The sequence below is a fragment of the Pavona decussata genome, unplaced genomic scaffold (genome assembly GCF_977016875.1).
Source record: "Pavona decussata unplaced genomic scaffold, jaPavDecu1.1 SCAFFOLD_223, whole genome shotgun sequence".
Classification (NCBI taxonomy): Eukaryota; Metazoa; Cnidaria; class Anthozoa; order Scleractinia; family Agariciidae; genus Pavona; species Pavona decussata.
This window is the reverse complement of record NW_028145628.1, coordinates 2921198-2937500: the sequence shown is the minus strand read 5'-3', so window position 1 is coordinate 2937500 and position 16303 is coordinate 2921198. Positions and strand designations below refer to the sequence as shown.

General features: G+C 39.6%; 2 protein-coding genes across 2 annotated transcripts; both read left to right on the top strand.

The window, feature by feature from the left end:
• Positions 1-273: 273 nt before the first annotated feature.
• Positions 274-3508, top strand: LOC146459182 (uncharacterized). Its single transcript, XM_085089895.1, has one exon. The coding sequence runs from the start codon at positions 637-639 to the stop codon at positions 2026-2028; it is 1392 nt and encodes a 463-aa protein (XP_084946021.1). The 5' UTR covers positions 274-636; the 3' UTR covers positions 2029-3508.
• Positions 3509-4527: 1019 nt separating this feature from the next.
• Positions 4528-14476, top strand: LOC146459181 (carnitine O-palmitoyltransferase 2, mitochondrial-like). The gene is made up of 12 exons (XM_085089858.1): positions 4528-4700; positions 4796-4860; positions 5883-6088; positions 7438-7497; positions 7820-7923; positions 8795-8928; positions 9672-9874; positions 10494-10764; positions 11303-11411; positions 12522-12776; positions 13085-13310; positions 13956-14476. Exons 1-12 carry the CDS (start codon positions 4644-4646, stop codon positions 14285-14287), a joined length of 2022 nt encoding a protein of 673 aa, XP_084945984.1. The 5' UTR covers positions 4528-4643; the 3' UTR covers positions 14288-14476.
• Positions 14477-16303: the final 1827 nt, after the last annotated feature.

Below are 16303 nucleotides of genomic sequence, written 5' to 3'. Positions count from 1 at the left end.
CCATACCCCCCACCCCTCTTCCCTTCCAACAGTGCACTACCATCTTTCCATTTTCTTATCGGCGCGCGCTATTAAGATTTTGATTGACATATTTCCAGCTGAGCAATAAACCACAAGTTTTTTGTTAATTCCCGCAACTCTTGAAAGGTGTCAGAGATTAATTCGCGATCAATTCAAGGGCAATAAACACGTTTGCATTAGACCTGAACAGGTCCTTTATACTTTAACAACAACATTCAAGGAAAACTTCAGAAACACGACAGCCGTAACGTTTAAATGCTAAAGAAAGTGAAACAGTCCAGAAAGTACCCCTTTACACGTGATCTAAGTCGTAATGAGGTTGTTTTGTGACGCAGTTATTCCTGTGTCGTGTAACACATCACATGCGGCGCATTGTTACTGTTATTTATACACGCAAATTCGTGGGATCACTGGGAGTCCTATTACTGACATTTACGTGTGACCTGTTATACAAGAAGAGCACGTACCAATTGTTCTTATGCAGATGGTCAAAGAGTTTGCAGTCAGATGGACTTGAGCAAGTGAGAAGCTATCATAAAGCAAGACTTCAAATTAAAGTTCTGTTCTTTGGCAAGATATACAGTATTGTGAAGTAGATTCGAACGCGTATAAAACATGTCCTCTGGATCTGCCTCTCCAAGTGTGCAAAGGTTGATCTCGTCTCGACCTCCAAGTGTGATTTCAGGGAGCCTGCGTAGCTATCCTTCAAACCATTCTCCAACTTTATCGACTTCACCCAAGGGTGAGGTGCACTTCAACGGCGCCTTTGATAGCAGTGGAGAGAGCCATCAATATGACAGTATTATGGCGGCTTTTGGCCCGAGGAAGAAGACAAATTACCTTTACGAAGAAGCACCACCATCACCATCCCTGTCCCTCCGTCGCAAGGTTGCTGAATCAGAGCGTCCAGCGTCGGATCGTTCGAGCCGAACTTCGTCTTCATCAGCCGATTCTTTGTCCAAGAAAGAAACAACTCATCTCAGTAAGTTCATGGTGTTTGTCATTCTGGTTATTTTCTCTGTTTCGGTGGCAGCTTTAGCTCTAGTAATGCTCACCATAAATGGGACATTTGGACCCAAATGTGCGTGCACCGAAAGAGACGAGCCACTTCCTCCAAAAACAGGAATGAGTGGTGGTGTAACAATGCAGAGTTTGCAGCGGAAAATTGAAGATCTGGAAAAGAAAATGGAGGTGATGAAAGCTAAAATGGAGACGCAAGACAGTACTGTGGAGAACTTTGTCAAAAATTATGAAACTCAGGTCAAATTGTTACAAAGTCAGGTTTCTGTGCAAGGGAGGTTAATCAATGAAACCGCAATGAAAGTCGTCTTCGTGAATTGCTCCTCTGACAAAAAGCTAACCACCAAGATCAGTCTGTTGAATACATCAGTTAACACACTGAAAAACACTTACAATGAGCTCAAGTCGGCAGTGAGTGATCTGCAACAAAACCACATCCTGGTGAAACAAATTAGCGGTAGGTTAGGAGCCAATGTAACGCAATTGCGGTCACACGTACAAGAATTGAGAAAATCCAGCGACAACACAAGCATCACAATGGAGAGCCTGGAACGAGGATACGACCAGATGACATCCAAGTTGAAAACACTTCAAGCTGTTAATGGCGTGCAGAATGCTTCCTATAACACTCTTCAGTCTGATTACAAACGTTTAGCAGACTCTATGGAGGTAGTAAATGCGACGCTGCATAAAAAGCTTGATATCAAAGCAGCTGCAAACTTCAGTTCATGTGAACACAGGGTGATCAAAGGAACACCAGTTTCCACCGGTGATGGAGCCCTGGCTTCAGTAGCTTACTTAGAACCAAAGGGCAAAAAAGTTACGGGGATCGCATGTTCCACTGATTTCGCCCAAGAATACAAGCTGGAATCCAAAAAATTGGCGGGATTTATTCGCTATGAATGCAACTGCCGTGGTAGCAGTGGTAGCAACCCGAACTTGATGCACTGTATTTTGCATTTGTGGGAATGCTTGGTCAATACCTGATGCTTATTTACTAAAGAACTGATAAAGAAGCGTTATTTTAAGGTTTAGTCACTGAGACTTTCGTGATTGACTTTGTAACTGAAGATGCAAGCTAGCCTTAACGCAATCGCAACTTAAGAGATTTTCAGGGAGAGAGCTGTTTTTCTTGAATTATCAGTTGAAAGATTCCCCTGATTTGTTTGTAAGTTAAATGTTTGGTAATTTATTAGCTTTCGGTAGCAAAATCAGCAAAAATTGCAAAATCTCAGTGGAGCGTGTTCACTAAAAGAATTTCTTAGTTCTCAGTTAAAGACTAGATCTTTTCCGTCAGTTAAAAGTTTAGCCCTTTATAATTATCGGCTATAAGTTTACATAATCAGGAAAATTTTCTCAATCATGACTGATAGTCTCCAAACTGATTTCCAATTATCAGTAACATTGCTCTTCATTTTTGGACAGTTCTGTCTAGATCACGCGATTGCAGCTCCTGCACAGCTTGTTTAGGTCTTGCTACTGAACTAGCGCTATCAACGTATTCTGCCAACATAACGAGTTGTATTTTTCCCGCCATACAACATTTGGTGATATCATGAATTCGCGCCAAAATCGTGTAGGTTCTTAGATAGCTTGCAAAGGATTATTGGTACGAAAATTATGGTATTTTACAATTTTCACCAAAGATTTCGAGAGATTTGGAATTTGTTCAAAACTAGTGTCAAGACTATTTCTGTCAAAGTCGCTACTGTTAATAAGCGGGATTACTGAATAATAATTAAGACATGGTAATTAGTTAAAAGCTAAATAATCTAACTCTAACCTTTGATCGTTTCGTTTGCAAATTGCTGAAAGAAAATCTAATTTTTATAGAAAACTTAATGAGTATCTTACTGGCTTAAGGTAACAATGGAAGTGTCTCGCTCGCTGTTTATTTTTGTAATGGTTTATTATGTTATTGACAAAGACTTTAAGGGTGCTTTTAATTGGCTCTATGCTGGAGTATAGTAAGAATCAGTTAAGTTCAAAATGCATAAAATCGCCAGAATATCAAGTGCCGAAAAGCGCATGCGTATTTTCCCAGCCTAAAATTTGATAAATTCGACACTTGTTGAATTTTGCTTCTCTAACAGTGTCATTTCAAGACTTTTTTTGTTTGTTTGTTTTTTCTTTTATTCCGGTATGCGGTCAATCGAGCGCACCCATAGTCTGCATGCAGTGACGAAGCGTTGCAACAGAAGTTTAGGATTTGTTGCTAAACGGATGGATCACATCACGCTTTTCCCTCGGCAATGGAGTACCAAAGCAAATTTTTGTTAAACCTTGTTATGTTCATGTTGATCGTAAGTTAAATAATTTACTTCCCAATATAATTCTGTTATAGTTGTTTACTTTTTTTTCTTTTTTATTCAGTATTGTTCAATCTTTTCCCATCTTGATTCCGTGAATTATCTAAGATGTCGTTGTTGGTTTGATGAAATAAAATCGAACGAATATTTCAGATCAATTCTGTGGTTCATTTTGGAGCCAGGCTAACAGAGGCTGTTAATGCTCAGAGAATCAGATTAAATTGTGAAGAAAAACTAGCGTCGGTTTTCTTTAAAGGCTAGGTCACCTCAAACTTTCGCAACACTAAAAACCAATCTCTTTTATTTTCGGAGGGGCGAATAGTCGAAAGAGGCCAGCTGGCATTTTCGGAAAAGCGAACAGTAGCTCGTAAGTTCGAGGAGTAAGATTCCATTCCCTAAAATGTTTGCCCGATGAAAATTTTCAGCTGAAGATTCCGAGCGGATAAAACTCAATGTGTTAGCTTACACAAATTAGCCTTTTAAAAGGCTATTAAAGTGATGTGGGGATGCCAAAAACAACATTTCAATAATTTTTGCTTAGTTCTCATTGGGTGCTCCCGATTAAATTACAAGAATCTTCGAAATTTACGCCTCACGCAAGAAACTGATTTTTGTTTCTTTGATGGTATTTTCTCAATTTCCGGAACTATTGTTAATTTACCATTGACATTATTTTGAAATTGCTAACTGTACCAATTTTTAAAAGTGCTTCCGAGAGAGTTCGCTCTTGTAAGTGTCACGGCGGCGAAGTCGCGAGAGAAGACTTTTCTCGCTGGGGTCATAATAAAAGAGGACCTCAACCGGACCCGGAAACCACGCAAGAAAAGCCCCTCTTACCCAGGGTCACGGTCCCAAATGAAAACCTTCGGACACTGGGCTCTAACGTAATGGGCTCCTGGCTCGATCTAAATAATGTAAGATCTGCCGACTCGAGCCATGAGTCACACTTTCATCATCGTTCTCGCCCCAGATAAGAAGGCGCATAAGGCGATGGGGACACTAAACCTGAGTATCAGACCTTCCTAAGTGGAAGGGGAGGAAGCAGCATCCTATTTTCCTTTACCTTGCCCCCTCCCCCCGCTCCACCCCTGAAAAGCCTGATACTCAGGTTTGGGTACACTTTAGTGTACATAATATCAATGATAGTCGTCCAATAAGTGTACTCCGCTGTGCGGTATGCCTGCAGATAATGGACTTTGTACAAAATACGAAGTTTTCTTCCAAAAGTTCAAAACTCTGATATAAATCTTGTTCAAATTTAGACTCTGATAAAATTTGAATGAAACTTAAATTATGAGTATATCTAGAGTCGTTTTATCCAGTGGCAGAGCGGCAAGAAACGGAGGGAAGGTTTGTATTAACTTGCAGTATACTTTGACGGTTTTAAGGAAGCCTACGAAGAAAATGGACTCTCGTTTAATAACGCTAAGGTTAATATTTTTAAGGGATCAGTTGGTTTTCTTTCACCCTCTGCATTGAATGGAAGATTTTGTCAAAGCAAATGGTACAGGTGAGTAGTCAGCTATATTAATCCTGTTGATTTTCAGTGGCACATTGTGTCTGTCGCACTTATCAGCTGTGCGGTTTGATCCTTTGAGTTTTTAACCTTTTAACGCTATAAGCCATAATAAAAATATTAATTCTCCGCACTGGGTTTGTTCATGTACCTCTTGATCCTAGTTCTAAAGTTTTTGCAGAGCTTATACATCAGTGGTTGATTATATTGTCCTTTTCTTACTTTAAATTAAGCTAAGCTACTGTATTTTGACAATATGTATGATCCATGAGCTCTCAAGGTTAACTGAAGAGAGTTGGGGTTTTGATCACTTTAGTTTTAAGGTCAGAGCTCTCGTTAAACAGTGGATAGTTATAGTGCCGGGATCTGGCTGAAAATATCACATGTAAACAAACTAACATTCTCTGACTGGACTGAAAATAGATGTTCATGTGAATTTACTGAATGAAAATACCAAAATGGCCATGTAACCAACTCCACCCTGGATGAATGGCTGACTTTTCAAACAGAAGCTGGAAAAAAAGGAGTCTGCTCTCACAGGTTAGAAGTAAGCTAGGGGCTGTCATCTCTTAGCCCTCTTTTGGTATAAGTCCTGCCTTCTATTCCAAAATAATTTACATACAATGCACAAACATTATCATGATGATTACATAGAAGACAGATCCTTGTAGTAAGTATGCAACTTAATCTTTTGCGAAAAGAGAGCCTGAAAAAAATTCAGGCTTGAACAGGATTTGAACCCATGACCTCTGCGATGCCAATGCACTGAGCTATCAAGCCAACTGTGAGCTGGTCATGTTGTGACTTCATAATATACCTGAGAAGGATGAATAAATGAATATGACTACCGGTATATGAAAACTATATTTTGAACTGCGGATGAAAGCTTAATAGAAGAAAGATCCTCACTTTGCAAGGGTCTTTCATCCCCAGTTCAAAATATGTTTCATATATTCATATTTATAATATTGTCATGACAGTTGCTGTATCACTCTTTCTTTGATTTATCCTGTAAGTTCGACCACAGAAGAAGACAGGTATATTGTTCCCAAGACCAAAGTCCCCACATATCATTTTCAAGACAGTCTCCCACGTCTCCCAATTCCCAAACTAGAGGACACATGCAGCAGATACCTTGATGCACAGAAACCTCTCTTGACTCCAGACCAGTATGAAGAAACTAAACGTCTAGTTGAAAAGTTTCAGAAACATGATGGCCCAGGTATGTATCTTAAAAATATTATTATACCAGTTGTATTTTCTTAAATGAGTGATATCTTTCACTCACATTTTCATATCCCAGAAAAGATGAATTTATTACTTCCTAATTTCACACTTAAAATGAAATAATTGCTGCCTAAAATTTAAAAGGCCTCAAAATAATAATGTCAATAACATTATTAACCTCTCTTTGATAGTCAGCCCTTTTTGCAGGAGATTGGAAAAAAAAAACGATTAATGAATTAAATACATGAATGCACTTTGTGTTGATATCATCAGAAGGGGTTAAAATTAATAAGTAAATAAATGGGAATTTCAGTGGCACACCCACAGAGTGGCTATTCGTCCACTGTTTCCAGTTCAAATTAGAATTTAGAAATGTTGGTTTTTGTGGAGGGAGGAAAACTGGAGTACCCAGAGAAAAACCCTTGGAGCGGGATGAGAACCTACAACAAACTCAACCCAGATATGGCGTCAACTCCGGGAATCGAACCCGGGCCACATTGGTGGGAGGCCAGTACTCTTACCACTACGCCATCCCTGCTCCCCTATCCCTTTTTTGAAAATTAATCAGTCTGTTTAGGATCAGCTTTTAATCGCAAACTATGAACCTTCTTGACAGGTTATTTTTCGATCAGTGACACAGGCATACTCCGAAAAAGAAGGTTGATTTCTTCCAACAGGATCGACTCTAGTTGGGAGAACTTGATGTTCTTTTTCCAAGTATACCTGTGTTACTGACTTGAAAATTACAACTGTGAACCTTTTTGTTGAGAAGTTGCTTTAAATAAAGTCTCCAACATTTTTTCAACTGAAGATAGCTTCCAGTGAGACCACTATTTCAGATTTTGAAATTTTCAAATGGCCTTCATTCATAGGAGGATTAAGTCAGATTACATTACTGAGCAGTGGTGATTGGCTCTTTGATTAAATATTAAACAGAGGATATTACATGACCGCTTGGAGATACGAAATTTCTCTTCAAGCGTTGGAAAATATTTTTCAAAGCGAGAAGAGAAATTTCATTTCTCCAAACCACCATGTAATGTTCTGTTTATCATATAAACACCAATGAAATACCAAATCATTGCAAAAAGTGTGATTTATTATGTTACCATAGCAATGGTGATTTTTTCAGGTGTAAAGATGTCATGTTTTCGCGCGAAAGCTGACCTGGTATTTCATTGGTGTTTATATAATAATGAAAGTTATTAGATGCTTTGTGGAGATGTTCATGAGAAAGGAACATGTGATGGACCTTAACTGTAATTATATTGAACTGTCAATGGAAGAAGGTTCATAATATTTTATTATAATTAATATTATTTTTATATTTATTCTCCCCAACAGGTCTCAATGCTGAACTTTTAGAGAAAAATAAGAGAAATAAACATACCAGCTACATAGCAGGTATTTAATTCTTTAAAATAGTATGCATTTTGCAAGTAAATATAAAAGACTAGTCCACTAATAAGCTTGTCCTGTACCTCACGTTATTGGGGCTGAGGCTACCACAGGGCTGTTTCTTCCCTATTACACCATCTTGTGGTCTTCTTACTTTGTCTTAAGACCGTTATCAAGTTGCATGCTAGGCTCAATTACCAGCTCCCTAGTTGCAGGCCATTCTGAATGTAATAAAAATTAGTACAGTGAGTGTCATGTTGATCTTTTGACATTCTCTGCTTCTAAACAGATTACTGTCTGTTATTTTTGTTTCATTTTCTTTTACCAGGTCCCTGGTATGATATGTATTTAAATTACAGGGATTCCATAGTCCTCAATCACAATCCATTTATGATGTTTAAAGATGATCCAGTCCCTGAAAATAATGACCAGGTACTATGAAAACAGACTGATCAATTAATAACTGTGAGCTTACATGTTGGTCTAAAATAGGACAAGCTGTAAAAATTATGCTTAAATATATGAGCTCCCCAAATATTTAGCAATTATTGGACGAGGTTGAGCAAAATATCATGATTTGTTAGTAGCAAGCAGATCATTATTATTCGGCCGAGGCAAATAATTATCTGCGAGAAACTGACAAATCATATGATATTTTCCGAGCGACAACCGAGTTCAATAATTGTTTTATCATTTGATAAACGAGTTTCTTTTTGACAACTCTTTTTGGTCAAATCACTCTCTCACAGCTCACTAGATCTGCTGTTTTCACAGGAGAGTGTGGTTTCAATTACAATTGAGCAGAAAAATATATTATTTGCAGCAAAACACGGTTGGACAGTATTGCACATGAGCAGACCATTTGTAGGTTGTTATTTGTAAGTCATGCGGTTTGCTCTTGGCCAATGAAAAGAAAGAAAAAATGCATAAAGGATAGTAGACCTTATTTGCTTTATATGCTAATTGCCCAATTTACAAACCACATCATGGTGACATTCCCAGGAAAATCGATCCTTTGTCTTTTTGGAAGTTTTAAGAATGCATACCAGGCTGAGTGTAAATATGACCAATTCTAAAAGATACTACTCCCTTGTCTAACTAGTCATAAACTGCACAAAAACACATACACGTAGATTGTATTAAGAGGCACCATCCTTTGTAAATTATTTTGCTTTTTATTTGAAATTGTAGATTTTGGATTCATTCTACTATGTGTGAATCAATAGGCTGGAACAATGAGAAACAATAAGTGAAAAACAAACTAAAACCACAACATATCCTGATGCACTTTTTTATCCTACAGGTAGTACGAGCCACTAACATAATCAAGTCTGCCATGAGATTTAAACTGTCCTTGGATGAAACAGAACTGGAACCAGATATTTATCATTTAAAACCAGAAAAAAGTGACACACAGTGGTTTAAGAATATTATTAGGTGGGTCTTTTTTTTTTAACTTTTTTACTCTTCAGTTTAATATCTTGGCCCTTGTCGTCTTGCCAGACAGTCATAGCAGTTTGCTAGATGTTAGCGGCAGTTTCTCTTGCTGCAGCTCCTCTCATGGCTAATCCTGCAAATATCTGAGCGGCAGAGCCAGCTGCAGTAACGGCACATAAAGATGTAAAAATTTGAGACGGAAGTCGTTTCTTGTTTTCTTTGATCCCACTTCTCTTCGCACTTGGCCCTCAGCATCTCTTCCTGCAGGGCAGCTCCTGTGTGCATCGCAGTCCTCAAGGCCACTCAATCTGATGCCATTAATTCCCAGGTTTTGGGTTAATCAGTTTAATATATAACATCATTATTAGATAGACATGTCAATTGAGTGTTTTACTCCAAATTACATCAGTCATAAGATTCATAGGGAACCACATGTAGATCCAGGACCAGAGTAATTTTCCACATCCAGGATATTGCACAGAGTTGATAACTGAAGGTTATTTGGCCACCGTAAAGAGATTCAAGTGCTCATGGTTTGAGCCTTAGCACTTTGTCGAGCCTTAGCCCATTCACTCTGACGAAGCACCATTGCTTGAAATGTCAACACTCAAATCTCTTTATGGTGTCCAAATTACATGCACTTTTAGTCATTCGTTCCTACTCCCCACCGACGCAGCACCACAGTTTCTCTAGTTTGTTTAGTGAGATTAATAATTAGTTTCATCTGTTCAAATTTCTTTCAGGTTCGTCCCTCGGAAGTTGTCCTGGTATGGTGCATTTTTAGTGAAGGCTTTCCCCTTAGACATGAGTCAATATGCAAGGCTTTTCTGCTCAACACGGATACCTGAGCTGAAGAAAGACAGGCTGGCAACGTTTGAGAGTGGACGACACATGCTTGTCATGAGAAATGGCAACTTTTATGTCTTTGATACAATCACTACTGATGGTAAAAACATTTGTCATAATTAGTAACATTTTCTGTCCCACTGCTAGTTGAACTAAAACGCTTTGGACCAAATTGTTTGAAGGATGATAAGCAGTAATCCTGGGTTAATTGTGAACAAAACCTATAACTTGTCATGGTAGTTAACCTGAATTAGCGCTTATTGTGCTTTGAACATCCGAACTATGAATAAACATTGTTTTTTGTTTGGCTAGTAAAGTCTTACTTGTCAGTACATGTACATGTAGGTCTGACTAACATACATATGCAATGCAATCTCATTTGAACCATTAACGCATCGTTTGACCTCGCCAAATGCTACTTTCTAGTCTTCTCGGATAAGGACAATAAACCGTAGGCCCCGTCTCACAAACCTTGTTTGTAAATAATTCTGTGGGACGTTAACGAACCCACTCACTGTTCGCAAAGAGTAGGGGACGTAGTTCCCGCTGTTGTGGTCTGGTCTTTGTGCGTATATTGTCATGCTTGGGTGGGAAAATGCTTGGAGATATTAGCTGCATTAAGCTACTCCAAAATCCGAGGGTAAATAAACATTGATGATGAGATTGATGATGATACTAGCCCCATGTTCTAGCTAACATCTTCACCTGTTTCGTTTTAGGACACATTGCACCAACAGCCACAATTTATCAAAATCTCAAGCACATTGTTGAAGACCCCTCCCCTCGCCCGAACTTTCCAGTCGGGGTTATGACGACCGAAAACCGTGACACGTGGGCAAACGTTCGTCGTGCTCTGTCGGCGCTGCCTGGGAACGAGGAAGTGCTGCAGTTGATTGACAGCGCTATATTTGTTCTGTGTCTGGATGATCATGGGTTGGACAATGTTGCGGATGTTACGCGAACGTTTTTACATGGAGACGGCTCTAACAGGTGAGAGTTGATAAACCAGAGCTGGAGATAGCAATTGGACGTCAAGTATCAGCCCAAGCTTCTGAAAGATCGGACTTATTTTAAAATGACTAACACATGGAGTGTCACCTGTTTGTTTGTTTGTTTGTTTGTTTGTTTGTTGTTGGTAGTACACTGTATTATAGTGTATAGTGTCCTACCCACCATGTCGTCAGGCATGTAAGAGTGAGTGAGTAAGTGTCCGTAAGCAAACAGGTCCGCAGTGCGTGCACAGCACTACACACATGTACGCAATGCGTACCTAGTTTAATGGCCTAGTTCCCATGAGTCTCCTGTTGCTCAGTGGTAGAGCATCGGAACTAGTAATAAGAAGGTCTTAGGTTCCACTCCTGATAGGAGAACTCGGATTTTCATTTTCCGAGTTTGCTTGTGTCACTCACTGAATAATACATCATTCTCACCTATTTTTGTTTGTTTGTTGGCTTTTTGTTTTGGTTTTGCATATCTGTGATGTTTATGCCATTGCTGTTTTTTTTTTTTAATCATGATTTTCAAACAGGTGGTTCGATAAATCATTTCAGCTGATCCTTTGTAAGGATGGCAAAGCAGCAGTAAACTTTGAACATGCCTGGGGAGACGGAGTTGCTGTGTTACGATTCTTTAATGAGGTAAAGGTTCAGCAAAATCATCTTCATCGTATGACTAAAAAGTCCCAAGTGCTTTAGTTCAGTGGTTGTTTAATACATTATTCACTGGCACGTTTCTGAGAGCCTGGAGTATCCACATCGATTTTGTTTTGCTTTTGTTTAACATTGTGACACCAGCTAGATCTTTTATTGATATTTACACCAGCTAAGAAAACTAAATTGTTAAATAGAACGCACAAAAAGTACTTTGTTAATTAAAATTAAAGGAGACTTAACGTAAGTTGACGTTTGATTTTGCAGTTATGCCTCGTCACCAGTCAGTAACAAAACCCGAAAACTTACTTTGTATCAAATTTTAAAACAAGAATTAAAAAAGTTTATTATGATAAGGATATTTTGTGTTTATATACTTGTGCGTGATTCTCGGAACATTTAATGACCAAAGCAGAAGAGTTCCAAGGGAAATCGAAAGGAACCCTCCTGGCAGGGTGAAATTTGAAGAATTTGTGAGCAACTACAGAATTCAGGGCCATTTTTGAAGACGCATTACTGATTAGAATCTGCTCGGCTTCTCGATAGTGAAGAAATTGTTGACGTAATCTGTAGTCAGAGAATAAAATTGTAGGGTGACTATCCACTGGTCTGTACCGAACAAGATGGCGACTGGTTCATTTACTGATAATTCTAAGCCTACAAAAACCCTAAAAACGGTCATAAAATCGCACAGGAAAGGTCTAAAAACTTTAAACCTAGCATACACAATGTTGTTAGTACAGGGACGAATTTCGCAGAAAAAATGGCTTTCTATGTGCTTATTGGCTGTGTTAGGTTTACAGGGTGTTGTGGTAAAATGTAACGCCGACATCTTTTTCCGTTGGGTCGATTATATTCGGTGTCTATATTTTACATGTAGTGGCTCAGCGGTTCGCCAGTGGAATTCAGCGTTTGAGAGCAAGGAAGGTGTTATTGTATATATTTTGGTGGCTCGCCGGCTCGCCAGTCGAGTCTAATATATTCAAGAGAGACTGACGAGCCGCCGAGCCAGTCAAAAAGGGTATACCAAGAACATTGGTCCCGTATTCTGTAGTTTAGCCTTTGTAGCCATTGATGAATTAATCCTCTCCTCTGTAGGTTTTCAAAGACACCACAACTCGCCCTTGTTGTACTGCAGCAAGTGCTAAAGACATGAAAGCCGAAATCACAGTGAGAAAGCTTGATTTTAACTTCACACCGGAGATAGAGAGGGGGATTTATGCAGCCAAAGAGAAGTTTGATAATACCGTGAAGGGACTGGACATTGCTGAGCTTCAAGTGCATACGTATGGCAAGGATTATATCAAGAGCAAAAAGCTAAGTCCTGACGCTATCATGCAACTCGCATTTCAGGTAAGAAATGTTGACTATTGTTAGTTTCTGGTGTTTGGATTTAATCGTAGACGTATTCTTCGACAAAATCCCAGACGATTTTAATTTCGTTGTTTCCCAACCTTCATTGACGGTCTCAAACATTCCTAACTTTGAAAACCCGGACAAAGATGTTTCATCGATAACAGTCGCCGACATTGCTTCACGGCTGCCAAGGAACAACCAAGTCATCATCTGAGATGTACCTTATATAAGAAGGCGATTGTTTTCCCGGCTTTGTAAGACCTTTTAACGTCATATTAAGGCAAGGAAATTGTCTGTTTTCCTAGATCGCTATCTTTCGTCACAGCGGCAAGTTTGTCCCGACCTACGAATCCTGCAGTACCGCAGCATTTAAACACGGGCGCACGGAGACGATCAGGCCAGCGAGTAACGCCACTGTAGCATGCGCAGAAGCATTCCAAAAGTCACATCGCGCAGGCGTGGAAGAAATGACGGACAGAATCCGCCGAGCTACGGACTGGCATTCAAAACTGACCAAAGAAGCAGCTATGGGTTAGTCAAACAATCAACTCAACGAAACGTACTACTTAATAGGTGCATTTGAATGATCACGCTGAAGTATCACTATTCAAATGCCAGCTACTGAGCAGTGCTTTCCTGTGATGCTGTTTGTTATGCTGTACAAGGTGGTTCTAACTTTTGAGTCAGTGGATGAAATCTAAAGTGTGACCATTCCAATGAAATTTACTGAGCAGTACTTTCCTGTGGTGCTGTTCATTATGCTGTACAAGGTGGTTCTAACTTTTGAGTCAGTGGATGAAATTTAAAGTGTGACCCGCATTCAAATGAAAGCTACTGAGCAGTGCTTTCCTGTGATGCTGTTTGTTATGCTGTACAAGGTGGTTCTAACTTTTGAGTCAGTGGATGAAATCTAAAGTGTGACCATTCCAATGAAAGTTACTGAGCAGTACTTTCCTGTCGTGTTGTTTATTATGTTGTACAAAGTGGTTCTAACTTTTTAGCCTGTAATGGAAATATTAATCAATTGAAATGAAAACTGGCGAGCGTACGGCCCTGTGAACAGACAAATTACAACTTTTGGATGCTTCGAAACTTACCAGGTCAGAGTTCTGCGCTGTGCTGAAATTGCTGTAAATTATTCAGTTTTTTGTCTTCTTTTTAATATCTTTGTTGCAGGCCAAGGTTTTGACCGCCATCTCTTCGCGTTGCGTATCCTGGCGGAGTCCTCTGGTAAAGTCCCGGAAATTTTCCAGGACCCAGCTTACAAACAGATCAATCACATCAACCTTTCCACCAGCACCCTCTCCTCCCCTGCTCTCATGCTTGGCGGGTTCGGTCCCGTGGTTCGGGACGGGTTCGGAGTTGGTTACGGGATCCAAGATTATTGGCTTGGGTGTAACGTTACCAGCTATCCTCCTAATACAGATGTGCGAGGTTTCTTGGAGTGCATCAAGCTCAGTTTGGAAGACATTTATAGTGTACTTGAAGGGAAGAATTTCAAGCAGTGAACCGTGGAATAGGGATCACTCTCTCGCAGACGCTTTTTGCCTCGTCACGCAATATTTTCTTTCCTCTCCAAGGAAAGATTGCGTGATGAGCCAAAAGGGCGTCTGCGAGGAAGGTTAGGAGATCACTGGCTGCCTCGTCTTTTTTAATTATATGGTAAACATCACAACTCTTGCTCAAGGATGGTCAATCCATCGTACCAAACAAGAAGGCGACTGATACATTTACCCATAATTCTTAGCGTACGAAGTCCCTAAAGACGCTCATAAAAACGCACAGAAAACTTCTACCTAGCATACACATTGTTGTTAGTAAAGGGACTAATTTCGCAAAAAATGTGGCTTTCAATGTGCCTATTGGCTGTGTTAGGTTTGCATGGTATTGTGGTAAATATACAGCCGCCTTTTTTGCGGACGGTGGATTGAGGAGGGAACAGAGCGCGATAACCATCCATTTGCGACACAGGATGCTATCGTTTGTGTAAGCTGCCTGTGTTTCGCGTTTCACAATTTTCTTGAATGACAAGAAATTCTGCTCTGAGATTCTGGCGAATTGTAAGCCTGGAAAAAAGAAACATTGCAACGTTTCGTTTTATTTATTGGACATCCGTATCACGTTAATCTTGACCGGCTGTCCATCAACCTCTACAACGTTACTTTTGTCCTTTGCTCGTGTCAAGGTCAATTTCGTTATTGAACTTAAAATCTAATATACAGGTCGCTTTCGGCATTGCTGATCCTCGTGTCACGTGTCATATGAACCCAGCAAATAGCTTAGCTTGTCACCAGTCTCCCGGCAGCTCAGTGGTTAAAGTATCCGACCAGTGTACGGAAGATCACGAGTTCGGTTCGAGTTCCCTTTTTTAACTTCACCCATGCTTGTGACACGTAACCGTTACATCTTTTCTCATTTTTTATCGTTTGAATGTTTTGAGCCCCGCCCTACTCCTACAATAAAAGCTGAAAATTAAAGTCGGTTATAATATACTTACCGATCCATGATGCACTACTATCGACCTTCTATACTCCACCTTCAAGCGTCAACAGCAACCAATCACAGCTTTCCGGAATCGAATCGGTAACTTGCGTTTTATTCCAGAAAGCCCAGGTTAAAAAAAAAAAAAAAAAGGCGACAGAGAGTGAACTGTATATAGTGGTTTTAAGGAAAGGGATGAAATTAAATCCCATATTCAGATTTCAAACGAACGCAATTGAACCCTTAGGGTTTCTTTTAGCTTTGTGTTAGGAATTCTTAAGTATGATGGTCACCATTTAAAATTATTAGGTATCAGTTTTGAACCGTGCTGTTTTCCTCCAAGCGATTTGCTAAATAAATAATAATAAAAAAAGGTTTGTTTTAATGGATTTTTTTATCTAAAGCCCTGTTGACAGACGGTACTGCAGCAGTACCCTAGCGTTAAATGGAGCTTTATTCAAACTCTTCTCTTTGCAGGGAACAAGAAAGCAAACCATTGTTTGTCTTGCCCATGCCAGCAGGACAGGCGTCCAACGAATGACATGCGCTAGGAACTGAGCTCGGCTACTGCCTTTCGAGCACTTATCCCCCTTTTCTTAGCCTGTTCCAACCATTTAAACACTGGGGATCCTCGTGAAGAAAATATTAAGATGCGAGCGAATAATTATTAAGGCGACGCAGTCCTTTTTCGCTTTTTCCCGCTCATTTATGTTAATACTTCATTAATTTATTTGCACGCATCGCAATTTTCTTCGCACTGCTTCCCATAAATTGAACGCGTGGAACATGCTATCTTTACCAGGCACCGCGCTTAAGTTATTGCGAGGTTTCTGACCAAATATATAAAAGAAATGCCGTTCGCGATCCATGTACCGAAAAATGAATGAATTCTTTATTAACAAATACCAAAAGAAACATGCCCAGAGTCATACGTCTGGACTTATAATTTCATATAACTAACTCCCATAAAAAGAACTAGTCACAAACTATTGACAAATGTGCAAAGACAGTTAGATAAAATTGAAGAGGCATCTATTCACAAA

What these genes read in the sequence shown, in the direction of transcription:
- LOC146459182 (XM_085089895.1), top strand. Translation starts at nt 637, where the DNA reads ATGTCCTCTGGATCTGCCTCTCCAAGTGTGCAAAGGTTGATCTCGTCT.
- LOC146459181 (XM_085089858.1), top strand. Translation starts at nt 4,644, where the DNA reads ATGAGTATATCTAGAGTCGTTTTATCCAGTGGCAGAGCGGCAAGAAAC. An exon ending in ACATACCAGCTACATAGCAG is followed by an intron (nt 7,498 to 7,819) that starts GTATTTAATTCT and finishes TTCTTTTACCAG; the next exon opens with GTCCCTGGTATGATATGTAT. An exon ending in CATGGAGACGGCTCTAACAG is followed by an intron (nt 10,765 to 11,302) that starts GTGAGAGTTGAT and finishes ATTTTCAAACAG; the next exon opens with GTGGTTCGATAAATCATTTC.